At 46.1% G+C, this 26,548-nt stretch overlaps 1 protein-coding gene across 2 annotated transcripts in view; it reads left to right on the top strand.

The window, feature by feature from the left end:
• The window catches only part of LOC106564132 (lysosomal alpha-glucosidase), an 84,342-nt gene that overhangs the window by 42,880 nt on the left and 14,914 nt on the right, over nucleotides 1-26,548 (top strand). Inside the window, exons 6-19 of one of the 2 annotated variants that reach the window (XR_014379587.1) lie at nucleotides 11,461-11,563; nucleotides 11,763-11,882; nucleotides 11,968-12,086; nucleotides 12,193-12,324; nucleotides 15,003-15,113; nucleotides 18,100-18,213; nucleotides 18,343-18,427; nucleotides 18,705-18,822; nucleotides 20,449-20,582; nucleotides 21,608-21,759; nucleotides 21,859-22,007; nucleotides 22,694-22,835; nucleotides 24,482-24,580; nucleotides 25,166-25,299. Coding sequence is in view for 1 of the 2 variants with exons in the window: in XM_082958561.1 (XP_082814687.1) it covers nucleotides 11,461-11,563; nucleotides 11,763-11,882; nucleotides 11,968-12,086; nucleotides 12,193-12,324; nucleotides 15,003-15,113; nucleotides 18,100-18,213; nucleotides 18,343-18,427; nucleotides 18,705-18,822; nucleotides 20,449-20,582; nucleotides 21,608-21,759; nucleotides 21,859-22,007; nucleotides 22,694-22,835; nucleotides 24,482-24,580; nucleotides 25,166-25,330 (1,743 nt within the window). In the remaining variant the exon portion in view is untranslated. Of the gene's footprint in view, nucleotides 1-11,460; nucleotides 11,564-11,762; nucleotides 11,883-11,967; nucleotides 12,087-12,192; nucleotides 12,325-15,002; nucleotides 15,114-18,099; nucleotides 18,214-18,342; nucleotides 18,428-18,704; nucleotides 18,823-20,448; nucleotides 20,583-21,607; nucleotides 21,760-21,858; nucleotides 22,008-22,693; nucleotides 22,836-24,481; nucleotides 24,581-25,165; nucleotides 25,331-26,548 lie in introns of both variants that reach the window. The other variant, XM_082958561.1, reaches the window with a different exon arrangement.

Below are 26,548 nucleotides of genomic sequence, written 5' to 3'. Positions count from 1 at the left end.
TCTACCTGACCATGGCTCTATTCTATATGACCTCATCCCTTCTACCTGACTATGACTCTATTCTATATCCTGTGTCTGTAGGACCTCATCCCTTCTACCTGACCATGACTCTATTCTATATCCTGTGTCTGTAGGACCTCATCCATTCTACCTGACCATGACTCTATTCTATATTCTGTGTCTGTAGGACCGCATCCCTTCTACCTGACCATGGCTCTATTCTATATGACCTCATCCCTTCTACCTGACTATGACTCTATTCTATATCCTGTGTCTGTAGGACCTCATCCCTTCTACCTGACCATGACTTTATTCTATATCCTGTGTCTGTACGGACCTCATCCCTTCTACCTGACCATGGCTCTATTCTATATGACCTCATCCCTTCTACCTGACTATGACTCTATTCTATATCCTGTGTCTGTAGGACCTCATCCATTCTACCTGACTATGACTCTATTCTATATCCTGTGTCTGTAGGACCTCATCCCTTCTACCTGACCATGACTCTATTCTATATCCTGTGTCTGTAGGACCTCATCCTTTCTACCTGACCATGACTCTATTCTATATCCTGTGTCTGTAGGACCTCATCCCTTCTACCTGACCATGATTCTATTCTATATCCTGTGTCTGTAGGACCTCATCCATTCTACCTGACCATGACTCTATTCTATATCCTGTGTCTGTAGGACCGCATCCCTTCTACCTGACCATGGCTCTATTCTATATGACCTCATCCCTTCTACCTGACTATGACTCTATTCTATATCCTGTGTCTGTAGGACCTCATCCCTTCTACCTGACCATGACTCTATTCTATATCCTGTGTCTGTACGGACCTCATCCCTTCTACCTGACCATGGCTCTATTCTATATGACCTCATCCCTTCTACCTGACTATGACTCTATTCTATATCCTGTGTCTGTAGGACCTCATCCCTTCTACCTGACCATGACTCTATTCTATATCCTGTGTCTGTAGGACCTCATCCCTTCTACCTGACCATGACTCTATTCTATATCCTGTGTCTGTAGGACCTCATCCCTTCTACCTGACCATGGCTCTATTCTATATGACCTCATCCCTTCTACCTGACCATGACTCTATTCTATATCCTGTGTCTGTACGGACCTCATCCCTTCTACCTGACCATGGCTCTATTCTATATGACCTCATCCCTTCTACCTGACTATGACTCTATTCTATATCCTGTGTCTGTAGGACCTCATCCCTTCTACCTGACCATGACTCTATTCTATATCCTGTGTCTGTAGGACCTCATCCTTTCTACCTGACCATGACTCTATTCTATATCCTGTGTCTGCAGGACCTCATCCCTTCTACCTGACCATGACTCTATTCTATATCCTGTGTCTGTACGGACCTCATCCCTTCTACCTGACCATGATTCTATTCTATATCCTGTGTCTGCACGGACCTCATCCCTTCTACCTGACCATGACTCTATATTCTGTGTTTGTAGGACCTCATCCTTTCTACCTGACCATGGCTCTATTCTATATCCTGTGTCTGTAGGACCTCATCCCTTCTACCTGACCATGACTCTATTCTATATCCTGTGTCTGTAGGACCTCGTCCCTTCTACCTGACCATGACTCTATTCTATATCCTGTGTCTGTAGGACCTCGTCCCTTCTACCTGACCATGACTCTATTCTATATCCTGTGTCTGTACGGACCTCATCCCTTCTACCTGACCATGACTCTATATCCTGTGTTTGTAGGACCTCATCCTTTCTACCTGACCTTGGCTCTATTCTATATCTTGTGTCTGTAGGACCTCATCCCTTCTACCTGACCATGACTCTATTCTATATCCTGTGTCTGTAGGACCTCATCCCTTCTACCTGACCATGACTCTATTCTATATCATGTGTCTGTAGGACCTCATCCCTTCTTCCTGACCATGGCTCTATTCTATATCCTGTGTCTGTAGGACTTCATCCCTTCTACCTTACCATGGCTCTATTCTATATCCTGTGTCTGTAGGACCTCATCCTTTCTACCTGACCATGACTCTATTCTATATCCTGTGTCTGTACGGACCTCATCCCTTCTACCTGACCATGACTCTATTCTATATCCTGTGTCTGTAGGACTTCATCACTTCTACCTGACCATGACTCTATATCCTGTGTCTGTAGGACCTCATCCCTTCTACCTGACCATGGCTCTATTCTATATGACCTCATCCCTTCTACCTGACCATGACTCTATTCTATATCATGTGTCTGTAGGACCTCATCCCTTCTTCCTGACCATGGCTCTATTCTATATCCTGTGTCTGTAGGACTTCATCCCTTCTACCTTACCATGGCTCTATTCTATATCCTGTGTCTGTAGGACCTCATCCTTTCTACCTGACCATGACTCTATTCTATATCCTGTGTCTGTACGGACCTCATCCCTTCTACCTGACCATGACTCTATTCTATATCCTGTGTCTGTAGGACTTCATCCCTTCTACCTGACCATGACTCTATTCTATATCCTGTGTCTGTAGGACCTCATTCCTTCTACCTGACCATGGCTCTATTCTATATGACCTCATCCCTTCTACCTGACCATGACTCTATTCTATATCCTGTGTCTGTAGGGCCTCATCCCTTCTACCTGACCATGACTCTATTCTATATCCTGTGTCTGTAGGACCTCATCCCTTCTACCTGACCATGACTCTATTCTATATCCTGTGTCTGTAGGACCTCATCCCTTCTACCTGACCATGACTCTATTCTATATCCTGTGTCTGTAGGACCTCATCCATTCTACCTGACCATGACTCTATTCTATATCCTGTGTCTGTAGGACCTCATCCATTCTACCTGACCATGGCTCTATTCTATATGACCTCATCCCTTCTACCTGACTATGACTCTATTCTATATCCTGTGTCTGTAGGACCTCATCCCTTCTACCTGACCATGACTCTATTCTATATCCTGTGTCTGTAGGACCTCATCCATTCTACCTGACCATGACTCTATTCTATATCCTGTGTCTGTAGGACCGCATCCCTTCTACCTGACCATGGCTCTATTCTATATGACCTCATCCCTTCTACCTGACTATGACTCTATTCTATATCCTGTGTCTGTAGGACCTCATCCCTTCTACCTGACCATGACTCTATTCTATATCCTGTGTCTGTACGGACCTCATCCCTTCTACCTGACCATGTCTCTATTCTATATGACCTCATCCCTTCTACCTGACTATGACTCTATTCTATATCCTGTGTCTGTAGGACCTCATCCCTTCTACCTGACCATGACTCTATTCTATATCCTGTGTCTGTAGGACCTCATCCATTCTACCTGACCATGACTCTATTCTATATCCTGTGTCTGTAGGACCTCATCCCTTCTACCTGACCATGGCTCTATTCTATATGACCTCATCCCTTCTACCTGACTATGACTCTATTCTATATCCTGTGTCTGTAGGACCTCATCCCTTCTACCTGACCATGACTCTATTCTATATCCTGTGTCTGTAGGACCTCATCCTTTCTACCTGACCATGACTCTATTCTATATCCTGTGTCTGTAGGACCTCATCCTTTCTACCTGACCATGACTCTATTCTATATCCTGTGTCTGTAGGACCTCATCCATTCTACCTGACCATGACTCTATTCTATATCCTGTGTCTGTAGGACCGCATCCCTTCTACCTGACCATGGCTCTATTCTATATGACCTCATCCCTTCTACCTGACTATGACTCTATTCTATATCCTGTGTCTGTAGGACCTCATCCCTTCTACCTGACCATGACTCTATTCTATATCCTGTGTCTGTACGGACCTCATCCCTTCTACCTGACCATGGCTCTATTCTATATGACCTCATCCCTTCTACCTGACTATGACTCTATTCTATATCCTGTGTCTGTAGGACCTCATCCCTTCTACCTGACCATGACTCTATTCTATATCCTGTGTCTGTAGGACCTCATCCCTTCTACCTGACCATGACTCTATTCTATATCCTGTGTCTGTAGGACCTCATCCCTTCTACCTGACCATGGCTCTATTCTATATGACCTCATCCCTTCTACCTGACCATGACTCTATTCTATATCCTGTGTCTGTAGGACCGCATCCCTTCTACCTGACCATGGCTCTATTCTATATGACCTCATCCCTTCTACCTGACTATGACTCTATTCTATATCCTGTGTCTGTAGGACCTCATCCCTTCTACCTGACCATGACTCTATTCTATATCCTGTGTCTGTACGGACCTCATCCCTTCTACCTGACCATGGCTCTATTCTATATGACCTCATCCCTTCTACCTGACTATGACTCTATTCTATATCCTGTGTCTGTAGGACCTCATCCCTTCTACCTGACCATGACTCTATTCTATATCCTGTGTCTGTAGGACCTCATCCATTCTACCTGACCATGACTCTATTCTATATCCTGTGTCTGTACGGACCTCATCCCTTCTACCTGACCATGGCTCTATTCTATATGACCTCATCCCTTCTACCTGACTATGACTCTATTCTATATCCTGTGTCTGTAGGACCTCATCCCTTCTACCTGACCATGACTCTATTCTATATCCTGTGTCTGTAGGACCTCATCCATTCTACCTGACCATGACTCTATTCTATATCCTGTGTCTGTAGGACCTCATCCCTTCTACCTGACCATGGCTCTATTCTATATGACCTCATCCCTTTTACCTGACTATGACTCTATTCTATATCCTGTGTCTGTAGGACCTCATCCCTTCTACCTGACCATGACTCTATTCTATATCCTGTGTCTGTAGGACCTCATCCTTTCTACCTGACCATGACTCTATTCTATATCCTGTGTCTGCAGGACCTCATCCCTTCTACCTGACCATGACTCTATTCTATATCCTGTGTCTGTACGGACCTCATCCCTTCTACCTGACCATGACTCTATTCTATATCCTGTGTCTGCACGGACCTCATCCCTTCTACCTGACCATGACTCTATATTCTGTGTTTGTAGGACCTCATCCTTTCTACCTGACCATGGCTCTATTCTATATCCTGTGTCTGTAGGACCTCATCCCTTCTACCTGACCATGACTCTATTCTATATCCTGTGTCTGTAGGACCTCGTCCCTTCTACCTGACCATGACTCTATTCTATATCCTGTGTCTGTAGGACCTCGTCCCTTCTACCTGACCATGACTCTATTCTATATCCTGTGTCTGTAGGACCTCATCCCTTCTACCTGACCATGGCTCTATTCTATATGACCTCATCCCTTCTACCTGACTATGACTCTATTCTATATCCTGTGTCTGTAGGACCTCATCCCTTCTACCTGACCATGACTCTATTCTATATCCTGTGTCTGTAGGACCTCATCCATTCTACCTGACCATGACTCTATTCTATATTCTGTGTCTGTAGGACCGCATCCCTTCTACCTGACCATGGCTCTATTCTATATGACCTCATCCCTTCTACCTGACCATGACTCTATTCTATATCCTGTGTCTGTACGGACCTCATCCCTTCTACCTGACCATGGCTCTATTCTATATGACCTCATCCCTTCTACCTGACTATGACTCTATTCTATATCCTGTGTCTGTAGGACCTCATCCATTCTACCTGACTATGACTCTATTCTATATCCTGTGTCTGTAGGACCTCATCCCTTCTACCTGACCATGACTCTATTCTATATCCTGTGTCTGTAGGACCTCATCCTTTCTACCTGACCATGACTCTATTCTATATCCTGTGTCTGTAGGACCTCATCCCTTCTACCTGACCATGATTCTATTCTATATCCTGTGTCTGTAGGACCTCATCCATTCTACCTGACCATGACTCTATTCTATATCCTGTGTCTGTAGGACCGCATCCCTTCTACCTGACCATGGCTCTATTCTATATGACCTCATCCCTTCTACCTGACTATGACTCTATTCTATATCCTGTGTCTGTAGGACCTCATCCCTTCTACCTGACCATGACTCTATTCTATATCCTGTGTCTGTAGGACCTCATCCCTTCTACCTGACCATGACTCTATTCTATATCCTGTGTCTGTAGGACCTCGTCCCTTCTACCTGACCATGACTCTATTCTATATCCTGTGTCTGTAGGACCTCGTCCCTTCTACCTGACCATGACTCTATTCTATATCCTGTGTCTGTACGGACCTCATCCCTTCTACCTGACCATGACTCTATATCCTGTGTTTGTAGGACCTCATCCTTTCTACCTGACCATGGCTCTATTCTATATCCTGTGTCTGTAGGACCTCATCCCTTCTACCTGACCATGACTCTATTCTATATCCTGTGTCTGTAGGACCTCATCCTTTCTACCTGACCATGACTCTATTCTATATCCTGTGTCTGTAGGACTTCATCCCTTCTACCTGACCATGACTCTATTCTATATCATGTGTCTGTAGGACCTCATCCCTTCTACCTGACCATGGCTCTATTCTATATCCTGTATCTGTAGGACTTCATCCCTTCTACCTTACCATGGCTCTATTCTATAACCTGTGTCTGTAGGACCTCATCCTTTCTACCTGACCATGACTCTATTCTATATCCTGTGTCTGTACGGACCTCATCCCTTCTACCTGACCATGACTCTATTCTATATCCTGTGTCTGTAGGACTTCATCCCTTCTACCTGACCATGACTCTATTCTATATCCTGTGTCTGTAGGACCTCATCCCTTCTACCTGACCATGGCTCTATTCTATATGACCTCATCCCTTCTACCTGACTATGACTCTATTCTATATCCTGTGTCTGTAGGACCTCATCCCTTCTACCTGACCATGACTCTATTCTATATCCTGTGTCTGTAGGACCTCATCCATTCTACCTGACCATGACTCTATTCTATATCCTGTGTCTGTAGGACCGCATCCCTTCTACCTGACCATGGCTCTATTCTATATGACCTCATCCCTTCTACCTGACTATGACTCTATTCTATATCCTGTGTCTGTAGGACCTCATCCCTTCTACCTGACCATGACTCTATTCTATATCCTGTGTCTGTACGGACCTCATCCCTTCTACCTGACCATGTCTCTATTCTATATGACCTCATCCCTTCTACCTGACTATGACTCTATTCTATATCCTGTGTCTGTAGGACCTCATCCCTTCTACCTGACCATGACTCTATTCTATATCCTGTGTCTGTAGGACCTCATCCATTCTACCTGACCATGACTCTATTCTATATCCTGTGTCTGTAGGACCTCATCCCTTCTACCTGACCATGGCTCTATTCTATATGACCTCATCCCTTCTACCTGACTATGACTCTATTCTATATCCTGTGTCTGTAGGACCTCATCCCTTCTACCTGACCATGACTCTATTCTATATCCTGTGTCTGTAGGACCTCATCCTTTCTACCTGACCATGACTCTATTCTATATCCTGTGTCTGTAGGACCTCATCCCTTCTACCTGACCATGATTCTATTCTATATCCTGTGTCTGTAGGACCTCATCCATTCTACCTGACCATGACTCTATTCTATATCCTGTGTCTGTAGGACCGCATCCCTTCTACCTGACCATGGCTCTATTCTATATGATCTCATCCCTTCTACCTGACTATGACTCTATTCTATATCCTGTGTCTGTAGGACCTCATCCCTTCTACCTGACCATGACTCTATTCTATATCCTGTGTCTGTACGGACCTCATCCTTTCTACCTGACCATGGCTCTATTCTATATGACCTCATCCCTTCTACCTGACTATGACTCTATTCTATATCCTGTGTCTGTAGGACCTCATCCCTTCTACCTGACCATGACTCTATTCTATATCCTGTGTCTGTAGGACCTCGTCCCTTCTACCTGACCATGACTCTATTCTATATCCTGTGTCTGTAGGACCTCATCCCTTCTACCTGACCATGGCTCTATTCTATATGACCTCATCCCTTCTACCTGACTATGACTCTATTCTATATCCTGTGTCTGTAGGACCTCATCCCTTCTACCTGACCATGACTCTATTCTATATCCTGTGTCTGTAGGACCTCATCCATTCTACCTGACCATGACTCTATTCTATATTCTGTGTCTGTAGGACCGCATCCCTTCTACCTGACCATGGCTCTATTCTATATGACCTCATCCCTTCTACCTGACTATGACTCTATTCTATATCCTGTGTCTGTAGGACCTCATCCCTTCTACCTGACCATGACTTTATTCTATATCCTGTGTCTGTACGGACCTCATCCCTTCTACCTGACCATGGCTCTATTCTATATGACCTCATCCCTTCTACCTGACTATGACTCTATTCTATATCCTGTGTCTGTAGGACCTCATCCATTCTACCTGACTATGACTCTATTCTATATCCTGTGTCTGTAGGACCTCATCCCTTCTACCTGACCATGACTCTATTCTATATCCTGTGTCTGTAGGACCTCATCCTTTCTACCTGACCATGACTCTATTCTATATCCTGTGTCTGTAGGACCTCATCCCTTCTACCTGACCATGATTCTATTCTATATCCTGTGTCTGTAGGACCTCATCCATTCTACCTGACCATGACTCTATTCTATATCCTGTGTCTGTAGGACCGCATCCCTTCTACCTGACCATGGCTCTATTCTATATGACCTCATCCCTTCTACCTGACTATGACTCTATTCTATATCCTGTGTCTGTAGGACCTCATCCCTTCTACCTGACCATGACTCTATTCTATATCCTGTGTCTGTACGGACCTCATCCCTTCTACCTGACCATGGCTCTATTCTATATGACCTCATCCCTTCTACCTGACTATGACTCTATTCTATATCCTGTGTCTGTAGGACCTCATCCCTTCTACCTGACCATGACTCTATTCTATATCCTGTGTCTGTAGGACCTCATCCCTTCTACCTGACCATGACTCTATTCTATATCCTGTGTCTGTAGGACCTCATCCCTTCTACCTGACCATGGCTCTATTCTATATGACCTCATCCCTTCTACCTGACCATGACTCTATTCTATATCCTGTGTCTGTAGGACCGCATCCCTTCTACCTGACCATGGCTCTATTCTATATGACCTCATCCCTTCTACCTGACTATGACTCTATTCTATATCCTGTGTCTGTAGGACCTCATCCCTTCTACCTGACCATGACTCTATTCTATATCCTGTGTCTGTACGGACCTCATCCCTTCTACCTGACCATGGCTCTATTCTATATGACCTCATCCCTTCTACCTGACTATGACTCTATTCTATATCCTGTGTCTGTAGGACCTCATCCCTTCTACCTGACCATGACTCTATTCTATATCCTGTGTCTGTAGGACCTCATCCTTTCTACCTGACCATGACTCTATTCTATATCCTGTGTCTGCAGGACCTCATCCCTTCTACCTGACCATGACTCTATTCTATATCCTGTGTCTGTACGGACCTCATCCCTTCTACCTGACCATGATTCTATTCTATATCCTGTGTCTGCACGGACCTCATCCCTTCTACCTGACCATGACTCTATATTCTGTGTTTGTAGGACCTCATCCTTTCTACCTGACCATGGCTCTATTCTATATCCTGTGTCTGTAGGACCTCATCCCTTCTACCTGACCATGACTCTATTCTATATCCTGTGTCTGTAGGACCTCGTCCCTTCTACCTGACCATGACTCTATTCTATATCCTGTGTCTGTAGGACCTCGTCCCTTCTACCTGACCATGACTCTATTCTATATCCTGTGTCTGTACGGACCTCATCCCTTCTACCTGACCATGACTCTATATCCTGTGTTTGTAGGACCTCATCCTTTCTACCTGACCTTGGCTCTATTCTATATCTTGTGTCTGTAGGACCTCATCCCTTCTACCTGACCATGACTCTATTCTATATCCTGTGTCTGTAGGACCTCATCCCTTCTACCTGACCATGACTCTATTCTATATCATGTGTCTGTAGGACCTCATCCCTTCTTCCTGACCATGGCTCTATTCTATATCCTGTGTCTGTAGGACTTCATCCCTTCTACCTTACCATGGCTCTATTCTATATCCTGTGTCTGTAGGACCTCATCCTTTCTACCTGACCATGACTCTATTCTATATCCTGTGTCTGTACGGACCTCATCCCTTCTACCTGACCATGACTCTATTCTATATCCTGTGTCTGTAGGACTTCATCACTTCTACCTGACCATGACTCTATATCCTGTGTCTGTAGGACCTCATCCCTTCTACCTGACCATGGCTCTATTCTATATGACCTCATCCCTTCTACCTGACCATGACTCTATTCTATATCATGTGTCTGTAGGACCTCATCCCTTCTTCCTGACCATGGCTCTATTCTATATCCTGTGTCTGTAGGACTTCATCCCTTCTACCTTACCATGGCTCTATTCTATATCCTGTGTCTGTAGGACCTCATCCTTTCTACCTGACCATGACTCTATTCTATATCCTGTGTCTGTACGGACCTCATCCCTTCTACCTGACCATGACTCTATTCTATATCCTGTGTCTGTAGGACTTCATCCCTTCTACCTGACCATGACTCTATTCTATATCCTGTGTCTGTAGGACCTCATTCCTTCTACCTGACCATGGCTCTATTCTATATGACCTCATCCCTTCTACCTGACCATGACTCTATTCTATATCCTGTGTCTGTAGGGCCTCATCCCTTCTACCTGACCATGACTCTATTCTATATCCTGTGTCTGTAGGACCTCATCCCTTCTACCTGACCATGACTCTATTCTATATCCTGTGTCTGTAGGACCTCATCCCTTCTACCTGACCATGACTCTATTCTATATCCTGTGTCTGTAGGACCTCATCCATTCTACCTGACCATGACTCTATTCTATATCCTGTGTCTGTAGGACCTCATCCATTCTACCTGACCATGGCTCTATTCTATATGACCTCATCCCTTCTACCTGACTATGACTCTATTCTATATCCTGTCTCTGTAGGACCTCATCCCTTCTACCTGACCATGACTCTATTCTATATCCTGTGTCTGTAGGACCTCATCCTTTCTACCTGACCATGACTCTATTCTATATCCTGTGTCTGTAGGACCTCATCCCTTCTACCTGACCATGATTCTATTCTATATCCTGTGTCTGTAGGACCTCATCCATTCTACCTGACCATGACTCTATTCTATATCCTGTGTCTGTAGGACCTCATCCCTTCTACCTGACCATGGCTCTATTCTATATGACCTCATCCCTTCTACCTGACTATGACTCTATTCTATATCCTGTGTCTGTAGGACCTCATCCCTTCTACCTGACCATGACTCTATTCTATATCCTGTGTCTGTAGGACCTCATCCTTTCTACCTGACCATGACTCTATTCTATATCCTGTGTCTGTAGGACTTCATCCCTTCTACCTGACCATGACTCTATTCTATATCCTGTGTCTGTAGGAGCTGACTAACCTGTACGGGGCTCATCCCTTCTACCTGGCCATGGAGGAGGGAGGGACGGGGACAGCACATGGATTCTTCCTGCTCAACAGCAACGCTATGGGTCAGTGGCCACGTCCCATTACTACCATTACTACCTTTACTCTAGCTCCTGTTTATTTGGGACACGATGAGTCAAGAACTGGCCTATTCCATATCTTCCCCTTTTATTTTCAATATCTTGAATCTACGTTGATGTTTGAGTGATGTTATGTCGTCTTTATGGCGTGTTTATGAATGCTTTGTGAATGTTGGTTCTGCAGACGTGGCCCTCCAGCCGGGCCCTGCCATCACCTGGCGTACCATTGGTGGGATCCTGGACTTCTACGTCTTTCTGGGTCCCGATCCGGCCTCTGTGATTGGACAGTATTTGGAGGTCGTAGGTCAGTCTACAGAAAGACAAGGACCCTTTTCTTCCTCATATCCTTGAAGTCATCACTGTCTGACTCTCACCGTCATCTCTCTCAGGTTACCCCACCATGCCAGTCTACTGGGCGTTGGGGTACCATCTCTGTCGCTGGGGTTACGGAAGTAGCAATGCCACCTGGGACGTCGTCAAGAACATGAGGAATTATGGAATACCTCAGGTACGTTCCTCTGACTCACTTGGTGTGTGTTCACGGTTCTCTTCTGCATGTAACAGGGACTGTCTTCCTTGACAGGCAGGGAAATAACATTGTGTGTGTGTTGCAGGATGTGCAGTGGAATGATATAGACTACATGGACCGTTCTCTAGACTTCACCTTTGACCCCGCGGTCTTCTCGACCCTGCCTGACATGGTGAAAGACCTGCACAGCCACGGACAGCGCTATGTCATGATGCTGGTACGTTAACCCTCTCCTCCCCCCTCTAGGACCCAGGGGTGGGTATTAACCCTCTCCTCCCCCCTCTAGGACCCAGGGGTGGGTATTAACCCTCTCCTCCCCCCTCTAGGACCCAGGGGTGGGTATTAACCCTCTCCTCCCCCCTCTAGGACCCAGGGGTGGGTATTAACCCTCTCCTCCCCCCTCTAGGACCCGGGGGGGGGGGGGGGGGGTGTATTAACCCTGTAGGACCCGGGGGGGTGGTATTACCCCTTCCCGTTCGGTTCCCGATTATGGGATTGCTAGACAAGATACAACGTGCGAAATTCAAAACAGAATAAATCGAATAATTTACATTTCTCAAACAATCAACTATCTTACACCCTTTGAAAGATAAACATCTCCTTAATCTAACCACGTTGTCCGATTTCAAAAAGGCTTTACGGTGAAAGCATAAAGTTAGATTATGTTAGGACAGTACATTGAAAATAGCTGTGTGTAATGTTTTGTCAATGCAAAGACAGCGCGTCACCAAAAGCAGAAAACCAGCTAAAATGCAGCACTAACCTTTGACAATCTTCATCAGATGACACTCCTAGGACATTATCTTCTTGGGGCTATGTGGGACGCTAGCGTGCCACCCGTGGTGCACCCTATCAACAGCAGGTGCATTTCAAGAGCGGCAAATTTGAAACCAAATAAATGTCAAAATTCAAATTTTTCAAACATACAACTATCTTACACCCTTTGAAAGATAAACATCTCCTTAATCTAACCACGTTGTCCGATTTCAAAAAGGTTTTACGGCGAAAGCATAAAGTTAGATTATGTTAGGAGAGTACATTGACAATAGATGTGTGTAATGTTTTGTCAATTCAAAGACAGGGTCACCAAAACCATAAAACCAGCTAAAATGATGCACTAACCTTTTACAATCTCCATCAGATGACACTCCTAGGACATTATGTTAGACAATGCATGCATTTTTAGTTCTATCAAGTTCATATTTATATCCAAAAACAGCGTTTTACTATGGCATTGATGTTGAGGAAATCGTTTCCCTCCAATAACCGGCAGTCAAGTCAGCACCACAAATTAAATAATTAAAATTAGAAAACATTGGTAAAATATTATATTGTCATTTAAAGAATTATAGATTTACATCTCTTGAACGCAATCCACTTGCCAGATTTAAAAATAACCTTACTGGGAAATCACACTTTGCAATAATCTGAGCACTGCGCCCAGAAAAATATGCTTTGCTATACAGACAAACGGCCATGTTGGAGAGATCGAAAATACTATGTAAATAATCCATTACCTTTGATTCTCTTCATCAGATGTCACTTCCCGGAATCCCAGGTCCATAACGAATGTAGTTTTGTTCAAAAAAGCTCATCATTTATATCCAAAAAGATCCGTGTTGTTAGCACATGATCTAAGCCAGCCGGACTTCTCGTCATGAACGAGGGGGAAAAATATATTTACGTTCGTTCAAACATGTCAAACGTTGTATAGCATAAATCATTAGGGCCTTTTTTAACCAGAACATGAATAATATTCAAGGTGGACGAATGCATTCTCTTTTAAAACGTTTTGGAACGAGGGTACCCAACATGACCTCGCGCGCCAGAGTCTAATCGGCCATCACCGTTCCAAGGCTCTTGTTCGGTCAGATCTCATAGTAGAAGATTCAAAACACTTTGTAAAGGCTGGTGACATCTAGTGGAAGCAATAGGAAGTGCCAAAACATTAATCAGCCCCTGTGTGTTTCAATGGCATAGGCTTAAAGGTAATTCAACACATCAGGTATCCACTTCCTGTCAGAAAATGTCTCAGGGTTTTGCCTGCCAAATGAGTTCTGTTATACTCACAGACACCATTCAAACAGTTTTAGAAACTTTAGGGTGTTTTCTATCCATATATAATACGTATATGCATATTCTAGTTACTGGGTAGGATTAGTTAACCAGATTAAATCGGGTACGTTTTTTTATCCAGCCGTGAAAATACTGCCCCCTGGTTATTAACCCTGTAGGACCCGGGGGGGGGGGGGGGGGGTATTAACCCTGTAGGACCCGGGGGGGGGGGGGTGTATTAACCCTGTAGGACCCGGGGGGGGGGGGGGGGGTGTATTAACCCTGTAGGACCCGTGGGGGGGGGGGGGGGGGGGTATTAACCCTGTAGGACCCGGGGGGGTATTAACCCTGTTGGACCCGGGGGTGTGTGTCATTTTAATTGAAGAAATCTGTTCCCAAGTATTTCTACACATAAACAGACAAGGTTTGAAATATTTGTTTTAGTCATATTATATATGTTTGGGCTTCTTGCGGTCAATTTGCAGTCTACAAATGATTTGTAAATTTGTTCCAGCCCCCAGCTGAAACCCTCTCCTCCCTCTACAGGACCCAGGTATCAGTAGTGTCCAGTGTTAACCCTCTCCTCCCCCTACAGGACCCAGGTATCAGTAGTGTCCAGTGTTAACCCTCTCCTCCCCCTACAGGACCCAGGTATCAGTAGTGTCCAGTGTTAACCCTCTCCTCCCCCTACAGGACCCAGGTATCAGTAGTGTCCAGTGTTAACCCTCTCCTCCCCCTACAGGACCCAGGGATCAGTAGTGTCCAGTGTTAACCCTCTCCTCCCCCTACAGGACCCAGGTATCAGTAGTGTCCAGTGTTAACCCTCTCCTCCCTCTACAGGACCCAGGTATCAGCAGTGTCCAGCCAGAAGGAGAGTACTGGCCGTATGACGAAGGTCTGAGGAGAGGAGTCTTCATCAACCACACAGATGGAAGCACACTCATCGGGAAGGTAAGGACCTCTAAAGGTTCCAATCCAAGGTTCTGTGGACATTCTTTATGTTTGGTACTTACTCACACCTAGAGGTTAGAGAGAGAGAGATGGACCAGCAGCTGGAGGTCTCCTAGAGGTTAGAGAGAGAGATGGACCAGCAGCTGGAGGTCTCCTAGAGGTTAGAGAGAGAGATGGACCAGCAGCTGGAGGTCTCCTAGAGGTTAGAGAGAGAGATGGACCAGCAGCTGGAGTTCTCCTAGAGGTTAGAGAGAGAGATGGACCAGCAGCTGGAGGTCTCCTAGAGGTTAGAGAGAGAGATGGACCAGCAGCTGGAGGACTCCTAGAGGTTAGAGAGAGAGATGGACCAGCAGCTGGAGGTCTCCTAGAGGTTAGAGAGAGAGATGGACCAGCAGCTGGAGGTCTCCTAGAGGTTAGAGAGAGAGATGGACCAGCAGCTGGAGGACTCCTAGAGGTTAGAGAGAGAGATGGACCAGCAGCTGGAGGACTCCTAGAGGTTAGAGAGAGATGGACCAGCAGCTGGAGGACTCCTAGAGGTTAGAGAGAGATGGACCAGCAGCTGGAGGACTCCTAGAGGTTAGAGAGAGATGGACCAGCAGCTGGAGGTCTCCTAGAGGTTAGAGAGAGAGATGGACCAGCAGCTGGAGGACTCCTAGAGGTTAGAGAGAGAGATGGACCAGCAGCTGGAGGTCTCCTAGAGGTTAGAGAGAGAGATGGACCAGCAGCTGGAGGTCTCCTAGAGGTTAGAGAGAGATGGACCAGCAGCTGGAGGTCTCCTAGAGGTTAGAGAGAGATGGACCAGCAGCTGGAGGACTCCTAGAGGTTAGAGAGAGAGATGGACCAGCAGCTGGAGGACTCCTAGAGGTTAGAGAGAGAGATGGACCAGCAGCTGGAGGTCTCCTAGAGGTTAGAGAGAGATGGACCAGCAGCTGGAGGTCTCCTAGAGGTTAGAGAGAGAGATGGACCAGCAATTGGAGGACTCCTAGAGGTTAGAGAGAGATGGACCAGCAGCTGGAGGTCTCCTAGAGGTTAGAGAGAGATGGACCAGCAGCTGGAGGTCTCCTAGAGGTTAGAGAGAGATGGACCAGCAGCTGGAGGACTCCTAGAGGTTAGAGAGAGATGGACCAGCAGCTGGAGGTCTCCTAGAGGTTAGAGAGAGAGATGGACCAGCAGCTGGAGGACTCCTAGAGGTTAGAGAGAGAGATGGACCAGCAGCTGGAGGTCTCCTAGAGGTTAGAGAGAGAGATGGACCAGCAGCTGGAGGTCTCCTAGAGGTTAGAGAGAGAGATGGACCAGCAGCTGGAGGTCTCCTAGAGGTTAGAGAGAGAGATGGACCAGCAGCTGGAGGACTCCTAGAGGTTAGAGAGAGATGGACCAGCAGCTGGAGGACTCCTAGAGGTTAGAGAGAGATGGACCAGCAGCTGGAGGACTCCTAGAGGTTAGAGAGAGAGATGGACCAGCAGCTGGAGGACTCCTAGAGGTTAGAGAGAGATGGACCAGCAGCTGGAGGTCTCCTAGAGGTTAGAGAGAGAGATGGACCAGCAGCTGGAGGACTCCTAGAGGTTAGAGAGAGATGGACCAGCAGCTGGAGGTCTCCTAGAGGTTAGAGAGAGAGATGGACCAGCAGCTGGAGGTCTCCTAGAGGTTAGAGAGAGATGGACCAGCAGCTGGAGGTCTCCTAGAGGTTAGAGAGAGAGATGGACCAGCAGCTGGAGGTCTCCTAGAGGTTAGAGAGAGAGATGGACCAGCAGCTGGAGGTCTCCTAGAGGTTAGAGAGAGAGATGGACCAGCAGCTGGAGGTCTCCTAGAGGTTAGAGAGAGAGATGGACCAGCAGCTGGAGGTCTCCTAGAGGTTAGAGAGAGAGATGGACCAGCAGCTGGAGGTCTCCTAGAGGTTAGAGAGAGATGGACCAGCAGCTGGAGGTCTCCTAGAGGTTAGAGAGAGAGATGGACCAGCAGCTGGAGGTCTCCTAGAGGTTAGAGAGAGAGATGGACCAGCAGCTGGAGGTCTCCTAGAGGTTAGAGAGAGAGATGGACCAGCAGCTGGAGGTCTCCTAGAGGTTAGAGAGAGAGATGGACCAGCAGCTGGAGGTCTCCTAGAGGTTAGAGAGAGAGATGGACCAGCAGCTGGAGGACTCCTAGAGGTTAGAGAGAGATGGACCAGCAGCTGGAGGTCTCCTAGAGGTTAGAGAGAGAGATGGACCAGCAGCTGGAGGTCTCCTAGAGGTTAGAGAGAGAGATGGACCAGCAGCTGGAGGTCTCCTAGAGGTTAGAGAGAGAGATGGACCAGCAGCTGGAGGTCTCCTAGAGGTTAGAGAGAGAGATGGACCAGCAGCTGGAGGACTCCTAGAGGTTAGAGAGAGAGATGGACCAGCAGCTGGAGGTCTCCTAGAGGTTAGAGAGAGATGGACCAGCAGCTGGAGGACTCCTAGAGGTTAGAGAGAGAGATGGACCAGCAGCTGGAGGTCTCCTAGAGGTTAGAGAGAGATGGACCAGCAGCTGGAGGACTCCTAGAGGTTAGAGAGAGAGATGGACCAGCAGCTGGAGGACTCCTAGAGGTTAGAGAGAGAGATGGACCAGCAGCTGGAGGTCTCCTAGAGGTTAGAGAGAGATGGACCAGCAGCTGGAGGACTCCTAGAGGTTAGAGAGAGAGATGGACCAGCAGCTGGAGGTCTCCTAGAGGTTAGAGAGAGATGGACCAGCAGCTGGAGGACTCCTAGAGGTTAGAGAGAGAGATGGACCAGCAGCTGGAGGAAGTGGGCTGGCAGCTACATGCCATATCCTGCCTGCAGTTGTGCCCTTGAGCAAGACCATTAACCTATAAAACGGCTTACTGTGCCTGCCCTCTGCCCCAGCCTCTTTAACCTGTGTTTGTTTCTGTGGGATAAGCAGAAGGCACATTGCTGTTGATCAATAAAGTCAACTACCTCTCTTTTACCTTGCCCTCTCTCTCTCTCTCCTCTCCTATGTTGTTCATCTCTCTCAGGTGTGGCCAGGTCTGACAGCGTTTCCTGATTTCTCTGATGATGTGACCCATGAGTGGTGGTATGACAATCTCAAGAGGTTCCACGACAAAGTTCCCTTCGATGGACTCTGGATCGTACGTAAGAGTGTGTGTGTGTGTGTGTGTGTGTGCTGTCGTCTAACCATGTGCGTGCTTTCCTGTTTCAGTCTGGAATCAGATATTGTGAACGGCTTTGCCCTCTGACCCTTCTCACTTCCTGCCTAGGACATGAACGAGCCATCTAGCTTCGTGGACGGGTCGACCGTTGGTTGTCCTGACACCGAGCTGGAGAACCCTCCTTACACACCTGGTGAGAGACACACACCTCTCTCACCTTGCTCTCTTTCTCTCTCGCCTCTCTCTCTCACCTCTCGTTCTCCCTCCTCTCTTTCTCTCACCTCTCTCTCCCTCTCCTCCCTCCATGGTCTTCCCTGTGGCTCAGTTGGTAGAGCATGGTGTGTGCAACGCCAGGGTTGTGGGTTCGATTCCCACGGGGGGCCAGTGCATTCACTACTGTAAGTCGCTCTGGATAAGAGCGTCTGCTAAATGACTAAAATGTAAATGTCTCTCTCTCTCTCTCTCTCTAGGTATATTAGGAGGGTTGTTGAGGGCTAAGACTCTGTGTGCCTCTTCTGTCCAGAAGACCTCGTCTCACTACAACATGCACAGCCTGTATGGACTTCTAGAAGCTAAGGCCTCGGCATGGTCAGTACGACACATACTCACTCTTTCACTGACTCACTTTCACTTTTAACTTCTCTATGGTCGGGGGCAGTATTTTGACATCCGGATGAAAGGCGTGCCCAAATTAAACTTCCTTCTACTCAGGCTCAGAAGGTAGGATATGCATATTATTAGTAGATTTGTATAGAAAACACTGTAGTTTCTAGAACTGTTTGAATGATGTCTGTGAGTATAACATAACTCATATGGCAGTCAAAAACCTGCGATAAATCCAACCAGGAAGTGTGGAAATCTGAGGTTTGTAGTTTTTCAAGTGATTGCATATACAGTGACTTAGGGTTCATTTTGCACTTCCTAAGGCTTCCACTAGATGTCAACAGTCTTTAGAACGTTGTTTCATGCTTCTACTGTGAATGGGGAGAGAATAAGAGGTCCTGGAGTCAGATGACTGAGAGAATGACATGAGCTCAGAGGCGCGCGCTCACATGAGCCTTAGCTGTGTTCCTTTTCTTTTCTGAAGACATTGGAATTGTCCGGTTGGAATATTACTGAAGATTTATGTTAAAAACATCCTAAAGATTGATGCTATACATCGTTTGACATATTTCTACGAACGTAAATATAACTTTTTTTGACTTTTCTTTGTGACATTTTGCATGCGCTTCCTGCATTTGGAGTAGTGGACTGAACGCGCAAACAAAAAGGAGGTATTTGGACACAAATGATGGACTTTATCGAACAAAACAAACACCTGGGAGTGCATTCTGATGAAGATCATCAAAGGTAAGTGAATATTTCTAATATTATTTCAGAGTTTTGTTGACTCCACAAAATGGCGGGTTTGGTTTCGTGTCTGAACACTGTACTCAGATTGTTGCAAAGTGTGCTTTCGCAGTTTTTTTTGCAATCTGACACAGCGGTTGCATTAAGGAGAAGTGTATCTATAATTCTTTGAATAACATTTTAATATTTTATCAATGTTTATGATGAGTATTTCTGTAAATTGATGTGCTCATTCACCGGAGGTTTTGGGAGGCAAAACATTTCTGAACATTACACGCCAATGTAAAATGGGGTTTATGGATATAAATATGAACTTTATCGAACAAAACATACATGTATTGTGTAACATAAAGTCCTATGAGTGCCATCTGATGAAGATCATCAAAGGTTAGTGATTAATTTTAGCTGTATTTCTGTTTTTTGTGACGCCTCTCCTTGCTTGGAAAATGGCTGTGGTTTTTCTTGTTTAGGTGCTGTCCTAACATAATCTACTGCTATGCTTTCGCCGTAAAGCCTTTTTGAAATCGGACAATGTGGTTACATTAAGGAGAAGTGTATGTTTGAGAAATGTCAATTATGAGATTTTTGTTGTTTTGAATTTGCTGCCCTGCTATTTCACTGGCTGTTGAATAGTGTGTCCTGCAGGTGGGTTAGCGTCCCACATACCCCAGAGAGGTTAAAGATGTGACCGACACACCACCTAAGACGTGACCGACACGCCACCTAACTTGGATACAGTCAGACGTGACCGACACGCCACCTAACTTGGATACAGTCAGACGTGACCGACACGCCACCTAACTTGGATGCATTTGAGTTTTCTTTGACGGCCCAATACCAATGTTTTCTCTTCTCCCTCCCCAGTGCCCTGAAGCGTATGTTGGGGAAGAGAGCGTTTGTGATCTCTCGCTCCACCTTCCCCAGTCAAGGCCAATACTCTGGACACTGGCTAGGAGACAACAGGAGTCACTGGAAAGACATGTACACCTCGATAGCAGGTACACACACACACACTCACACTAGGGCTGGGTGATATGGCCAAAATATCTTATCCGGATATTTGTTATTTTTGACAGTATTTGATGTTTCTGCATGATGAAAGTTGTAAATATGTTTTTTGAGTAGTACAGGACCATTCTCCATTCTGATGGTTTTCTACTCAACCAAACTAGGACTAAACTGACAGTAACGTTGTTAAAATGGATACAACTTTTCATTTCTTTAGGACTGTAGCAAAATACCTTTTATATAGATGGTATTGTCAAAAGAGCTAATGATGAGGCTATTAGGTTCTGTTCTAGGCTTTGTATCAGACCGTCTGTCTCTCTATCTCTCTCTCTCCATCTCTCGAGGTCACATGGAACTAGGCCTGGTGTCTATCTAGAGGTCACATGGAACTAGGCCTGGTATCTAATCATGTCTATCTAGAGGTCACATGGAACTAGGCCTGGTATCTAATCATCTCTCTAGAGGTCACATGGAACTCGGCCTGGTATCTAATCATCTCTCTCTAGAGGTCACATGGACCTAGGCCTGGTATCTAATCATCTCTCTCTAGAGGTCACATGGAACTAGGCCTGGTATCTAATCATCTCTCTCTAGAGGTCACATGGAACTAGGCCTGGTATCTAATCATCTCTCTCTAGAGGTCACATGGAACTAGGCCTGGTATCTAATCATCTCTCTCTAGAGGTCACATGGAACTAGGCCTGGTATCTAATCATGTCTATCTAGAGGTCACATGGAACTAGGCCTGGTATCTAATCATCTCTCTCTAGAGGTCACATGGAACTAGGCCTGGTATCTAATCATGTCTATCTAGAGGTCACATGGAACTAGGCCTGGTATCTAATCATCTCTCTCTAGAGGTCACATGGAACTAGGCCTGGTATCTAATCATCTCTCTAGAGGTCACATGGAACTAGGGCTGGTATCTAATCATCTCTCTCTAGAGGTCACATGGAACTAGGCCTGGTATCTAATCATGTCTCATCTCAATCCCTCTCCCTCCCTCCCCCTCCAGGTATGTTAACCTTTAACCTCCTGGGTGTTCCCCTGGTGGGGGCGGATGTCTGTGGCTTCAGTGACCAGACTGAGGAGGAGCTGTGTGTACGCTGGACTCAGCTAGGAGCCTTCTACCCTTTCACACGCAACCACAACTCTATCGACCAGAAGGTAAGGCCCCCAATGTGGCCCTGACACACACTGTCATTGAAAAGTCATTTTATCTGTATTTTCTGTGTGCTCTGCGTCTCTGTGTCTCTCTCCTCCCAGCCTCAGGACCCTCCAGCGTTCAGCCCTCTAGCCCGTTCAGCCATGAAACAGTCTCTCCTGCTACGCTACTCTCTCTTCCCTCTGCTCTACACACTGTTCCACCGTGCACACACACACGGACACACTGTCGCTCGCCCTCTGCTGTTCGAGTGAGTTCCAGACACACACTGGGACACACACACACACAATTACTACACATGTTGTGTTCTTCTATTGTCATGGAGACCTAAAATGAATTTCTATTCCATATCCTATTTTCCCTAACCTTAATTATAAACTGGGTGGTTCGAGCCCTGAATGCTGACAGCCGTGTTATATCAGACCATATACCACGGGGTATGACAAAACATGTATATTTACTGTTCTAATTTCATTGGGAACCCGTTTATAATATCAATAAGGCACCTCGGAGGATCCGGCCCACTGCGTCGTGCCTGGACACAGTTCTTAGCCGTGGTATATTGGTCATATACCACACCCCCTCAGGCCTTAATTGTAACCCTAAACCTAATCCCTAAGTTTAAAATGGCCTTTGTCCTCATGGGGATGTGGGAAATGTCTCTACAAGGGAGAATTTTCCTTGTTTCACTATCCTTGTGGGGGATTTTAGGTCCCCACAAGGATAGAAGAACCAACACACACACACAAGGATAGAAGAACCAACACACACACACAAGGATAGAAGAACCAACACACACACACAAGGATAGAAGAACCAACACACACACACAAGGATAGAAGAACCAACACACACACACAAGGATAGAAGAACCAACACAAAGACACACAGAGCTCTTTCAGGATGTTCCTGACCAATGTGTGTTCATATTTTTAGGTTCCCCAAGGATGTGAGAACGTATGGGATAGACAGACAGTTCCTATGGGGGAAGAGTTTGATGGTGACACCAGTATTAGATCCAGGTGTGGACTTTGTTGTGGGCTACTTCCCTCAGGGTCTCTGGTACGACTACTACACGGTAAGAACCCAGCTATATATATATATATATATATTAACTATACATAACCCTAACCCCAGGTCTCTGGTACGACTACTACACGGTAAGAACACAGCTATATATATTAACTATACATAACCCTAACCCCAGGACTCTGGTACGACTACTACACGGTAAGAACACAGCTATATATATTAACTATACATAACCTAACCCCAGGACTCTGGTACGACTACTACACGGTAAGAACACAGCTATATATATTAACTATACATAACCCTTAATAACCCTAACCCAGGACTCTGCTACCTCTACTACACGGTAAGAACACAGCTATATATATTAACTATACATAACCCTTAATAACCCTAACCCCAGGACTCTGGTACGACTACTACACGGTAAGAACACAGCTATATATATTAACTATACATAACCCTTAATAACCCTAACCCCAGGACTCTGGTACCTCTACTACACGGTAAGAACACAGCTATATATATTAACTATACATAACCCTTAATAACCCTAACCCCAGGACTCTGGTACCTCTACTACACGGTAAGAACACAGCTATATATATTAACTATACATAACCCTTAATAACCCTAACCCCAGGACTCTGGTACCTCTACTACACGGTAAGAACACAGCTATATATATTAACTATACATAACCCTTAATAACCCTAACCCCAGGACTCTGGTACCTCTACTACACGGTAAGAACACAGCTATATATATTAACTATACATAACCCTTAATAACCCTAACCCCAGGACTCTGGTACCTCTACTACACGGTAAGAACACAGCTATATATATATTAACTATACATAACCCTAACCCCAGGACTCTGCTACCTCTACTATACGCTAAGAACACAGCTATATATATTAACTATACATAACCCGTAATAACCCTAACCCCAGGACTCTGGTACCTCTACTACACGGTAAGAACCCAGCTATATATATTAACTATACATAACCCTTAATAACCCTAACCCCAGGACTCTGGTACCTCTACTATACGCTAAGAACACAGCTATATATATATTAACTATACATAACCCTTAATAACCCTAACCCCAGGACTCTGGTACCTCTACTATACGCTAAGAACACAGCTATACATATTGGACTCTACAAGGTGTAGAAAGCGTTCCACAGGGATGCTGGTCCACTTTTGACTCCAATGCTTCCCACAGTTGTGTCAAGTTGGCTAGATGTCCTTTGGGTGGTGGACCATTCTTGATCAACACAGGAAACTGTTGCGCAGGAAAAACCCAGCAGCGTTGCAGTTCTTGACAAAAACCGGTGCACCTACTACCATACCCTGTTCATAGGCGCTTAAATATTTTGTCTTGTCCATTCACCCTCTGAATGGCACACATTCTCAACTGTCTCAAGGCTTAAAAATCCTTCTTTAACCTGTCTCCTCCCCTTCATCTACTCTGATGAAGTGGATTTAACAAGTGACATCAATAAGGGATCATAGCTTTCACCTGGTCAGTCTGTGTCATGGAAAGAGCAGGTGTTCTTAATGTTTTGTTCAGTGTATAATTCACATGCTGAATATTGAATCTCTCCTGTCTCTCTCTGTCTCTTTCTGCTCTCTCTGCTCTCTCTCCCTCGGTCTCCCTGTCTCTGTGTGTGTCCTCTGTCAGGGTGATTCTATCCGTAGTAAAGGAGAAGAGTTGAGGCTGAAGGCTCCTCTAGAGCATATCAACCTTCACCTGAGAGAAGGAGCTGTCATACCTACACAGGTAAACAGACAGACAATAGATCGTCAAGTAGCTGGATCATCCATATTATTGGGGCTCCCGAGGAGGCGCGGCGGTCTAAGGCACTGCATTTCAGTGCTAGAGGCGGAACTACAGACCCTGGTTCGATTCCAGGCTGTATCACAACCGGCTGTGATTGGGAGTCCCATAGCACGGCACACAATTGGCCCAGCGTCACTAGGGTTTTGCCCGGGGTTGGCTGTCACTGTAAATAAGAATTTGTTCTTAACCTTTATTTAACTAGGAAAGTCAGTTAAGTCAGAATTATTATGACAGAGTTTCTAGAGGGTTAATAAGAAGATGTCACAGTGGATGGTCAGGCATCTATATCGAAATAATAAATCACTGTGTGTGTCTCTTTCTCTGTCTCTTTCGTTCTCTCTGTGTCTCTCTGTGTTTCTCTGTGTCTCTCTGTGCGTGTCGCTCCCTGTGTCTGTGCGTGTCGCTCCCTGTGTCTGTGCGTGTCGCTCCCTGTGTCTGTGCGTGTCGCTCCCTGTGTCTGTGCGTGTCGCTCCCTGTGTCTGTGCGTGTCGCTCCCTGTGTCTGTGCGTGTCGCTCCCTGTGTAGCGTCCCAACACAACGCTGTTTGTGAGCAGTGGTCAGCCGCTCCACCTCGTGTCCAGTCTGTCTGAAGACGGCTCGGCCGGAGGAGAGCTGTTCTGGGACGACGGAGAGACCATCGACACCTTGGAGACCGACCAGTACGCTCACATAGTGTTCACTGTGGTGAAGGTACACTCCGACCACTACAGACCAGTACGCTCACATAGTGTTCACTGTGGTGAAGGTACGCTCCGACCACTACAGACCAGTACGCTCACATAGTGTTCACTGTGGTGAAGGTACGCTCCGACCACTACAGACCAGTACGCTCACATAGTGTTCACTGTGGTGAAGGTACGCTCCGACCACTACAGACCAGTACGCTCACATAGTGTTCACTGTGGTGAAGGTACGCTCCGACCACTACAGACCAGTACGCTCACATAGTGTTCACTGTGGTGAAGGTACGCTCCGACCACTACAGACCAGTACGCTCACATAGTGTTCACTGTGGTGAAGGTACGCTCCGACCACTACAGACCAGTACGCTCACATAGTGTTCACTGTGGTGAAGGTACGCTCCGACCACTACAGACCAGTACGCTCACATAGTGTTCACTGTGGTGAAGGTACGCTCCGACCACTACAGACCAGTAAGTCACATAGTGTTCACTGTGGTGAAGGTACGCTCCGACCACTACAGACCAGTACGCTCACATAGTGTTCACTGTGGTGAAGGTACGCTCCGACCACTACAGACCAGTACGCTCACATAGTGTTCACTGTGGTGAAGGTACGCTCCGACCACTACAGACCAGTACGCTCACATAGTGTTCACTGTGGTGAAGGTACGCTCCGACCACTACAGACCAGTACGCTCACATAGTGTTCACTGTGGTGAAGGTACGCTCCGACCACTACAGACCAGTACGCTCACATAGTGTTCACTGTGGTGAAGGTACGCTCCGACCACTACAGACCAGTACGCTCACATAGTGTTCACTGTGGTGAAGGTACGCTCCGACCACTACAGACCAGTACGCTCACATAGTGTTCACTGTGGTGAAGGTACGCTCCGACCACTACAGACCAGTACGCTCACATAGTGTTCACTGTGGTGAAGGTACGCTCCGACCACTACAGACCAGTACGCTCACATAGTGTTCACTGTGGTGAAGGTACGCTCCGACCACTACAGACCAGTACGCTCACATAGTGTTCACTGTGGTGAAGGTACGCTCCGACCACTACAGACCATAATACAACACAACCACTTGATAAACTACTGTACACAGTGACTACTGTTGTCAAAGAATGGTTCTACCACTACTAACAGTATAGCCGTCAAAGAATGGTTCTACCACTACTAACAGTATAGCCGTGACAGCTGGTTCTACCACTACTAAC

This window comes from Salmo salar, chromosome 12 (assembly GCF_965601325.2).
Source record: "Salmo salar chromosome 12, fSalSal1, whole genome shotgun sequence".
Taxonomy (NCBI): domain Eukaryota; kingdom Metazoa; phylum Chordata; class Actinopteri; order Salmoniformes; family Salmonidae; genus Salmo; species Salmo salar.
This window is presented reverse-complemented; position numbering and strand designations above follow the sequence as displayed.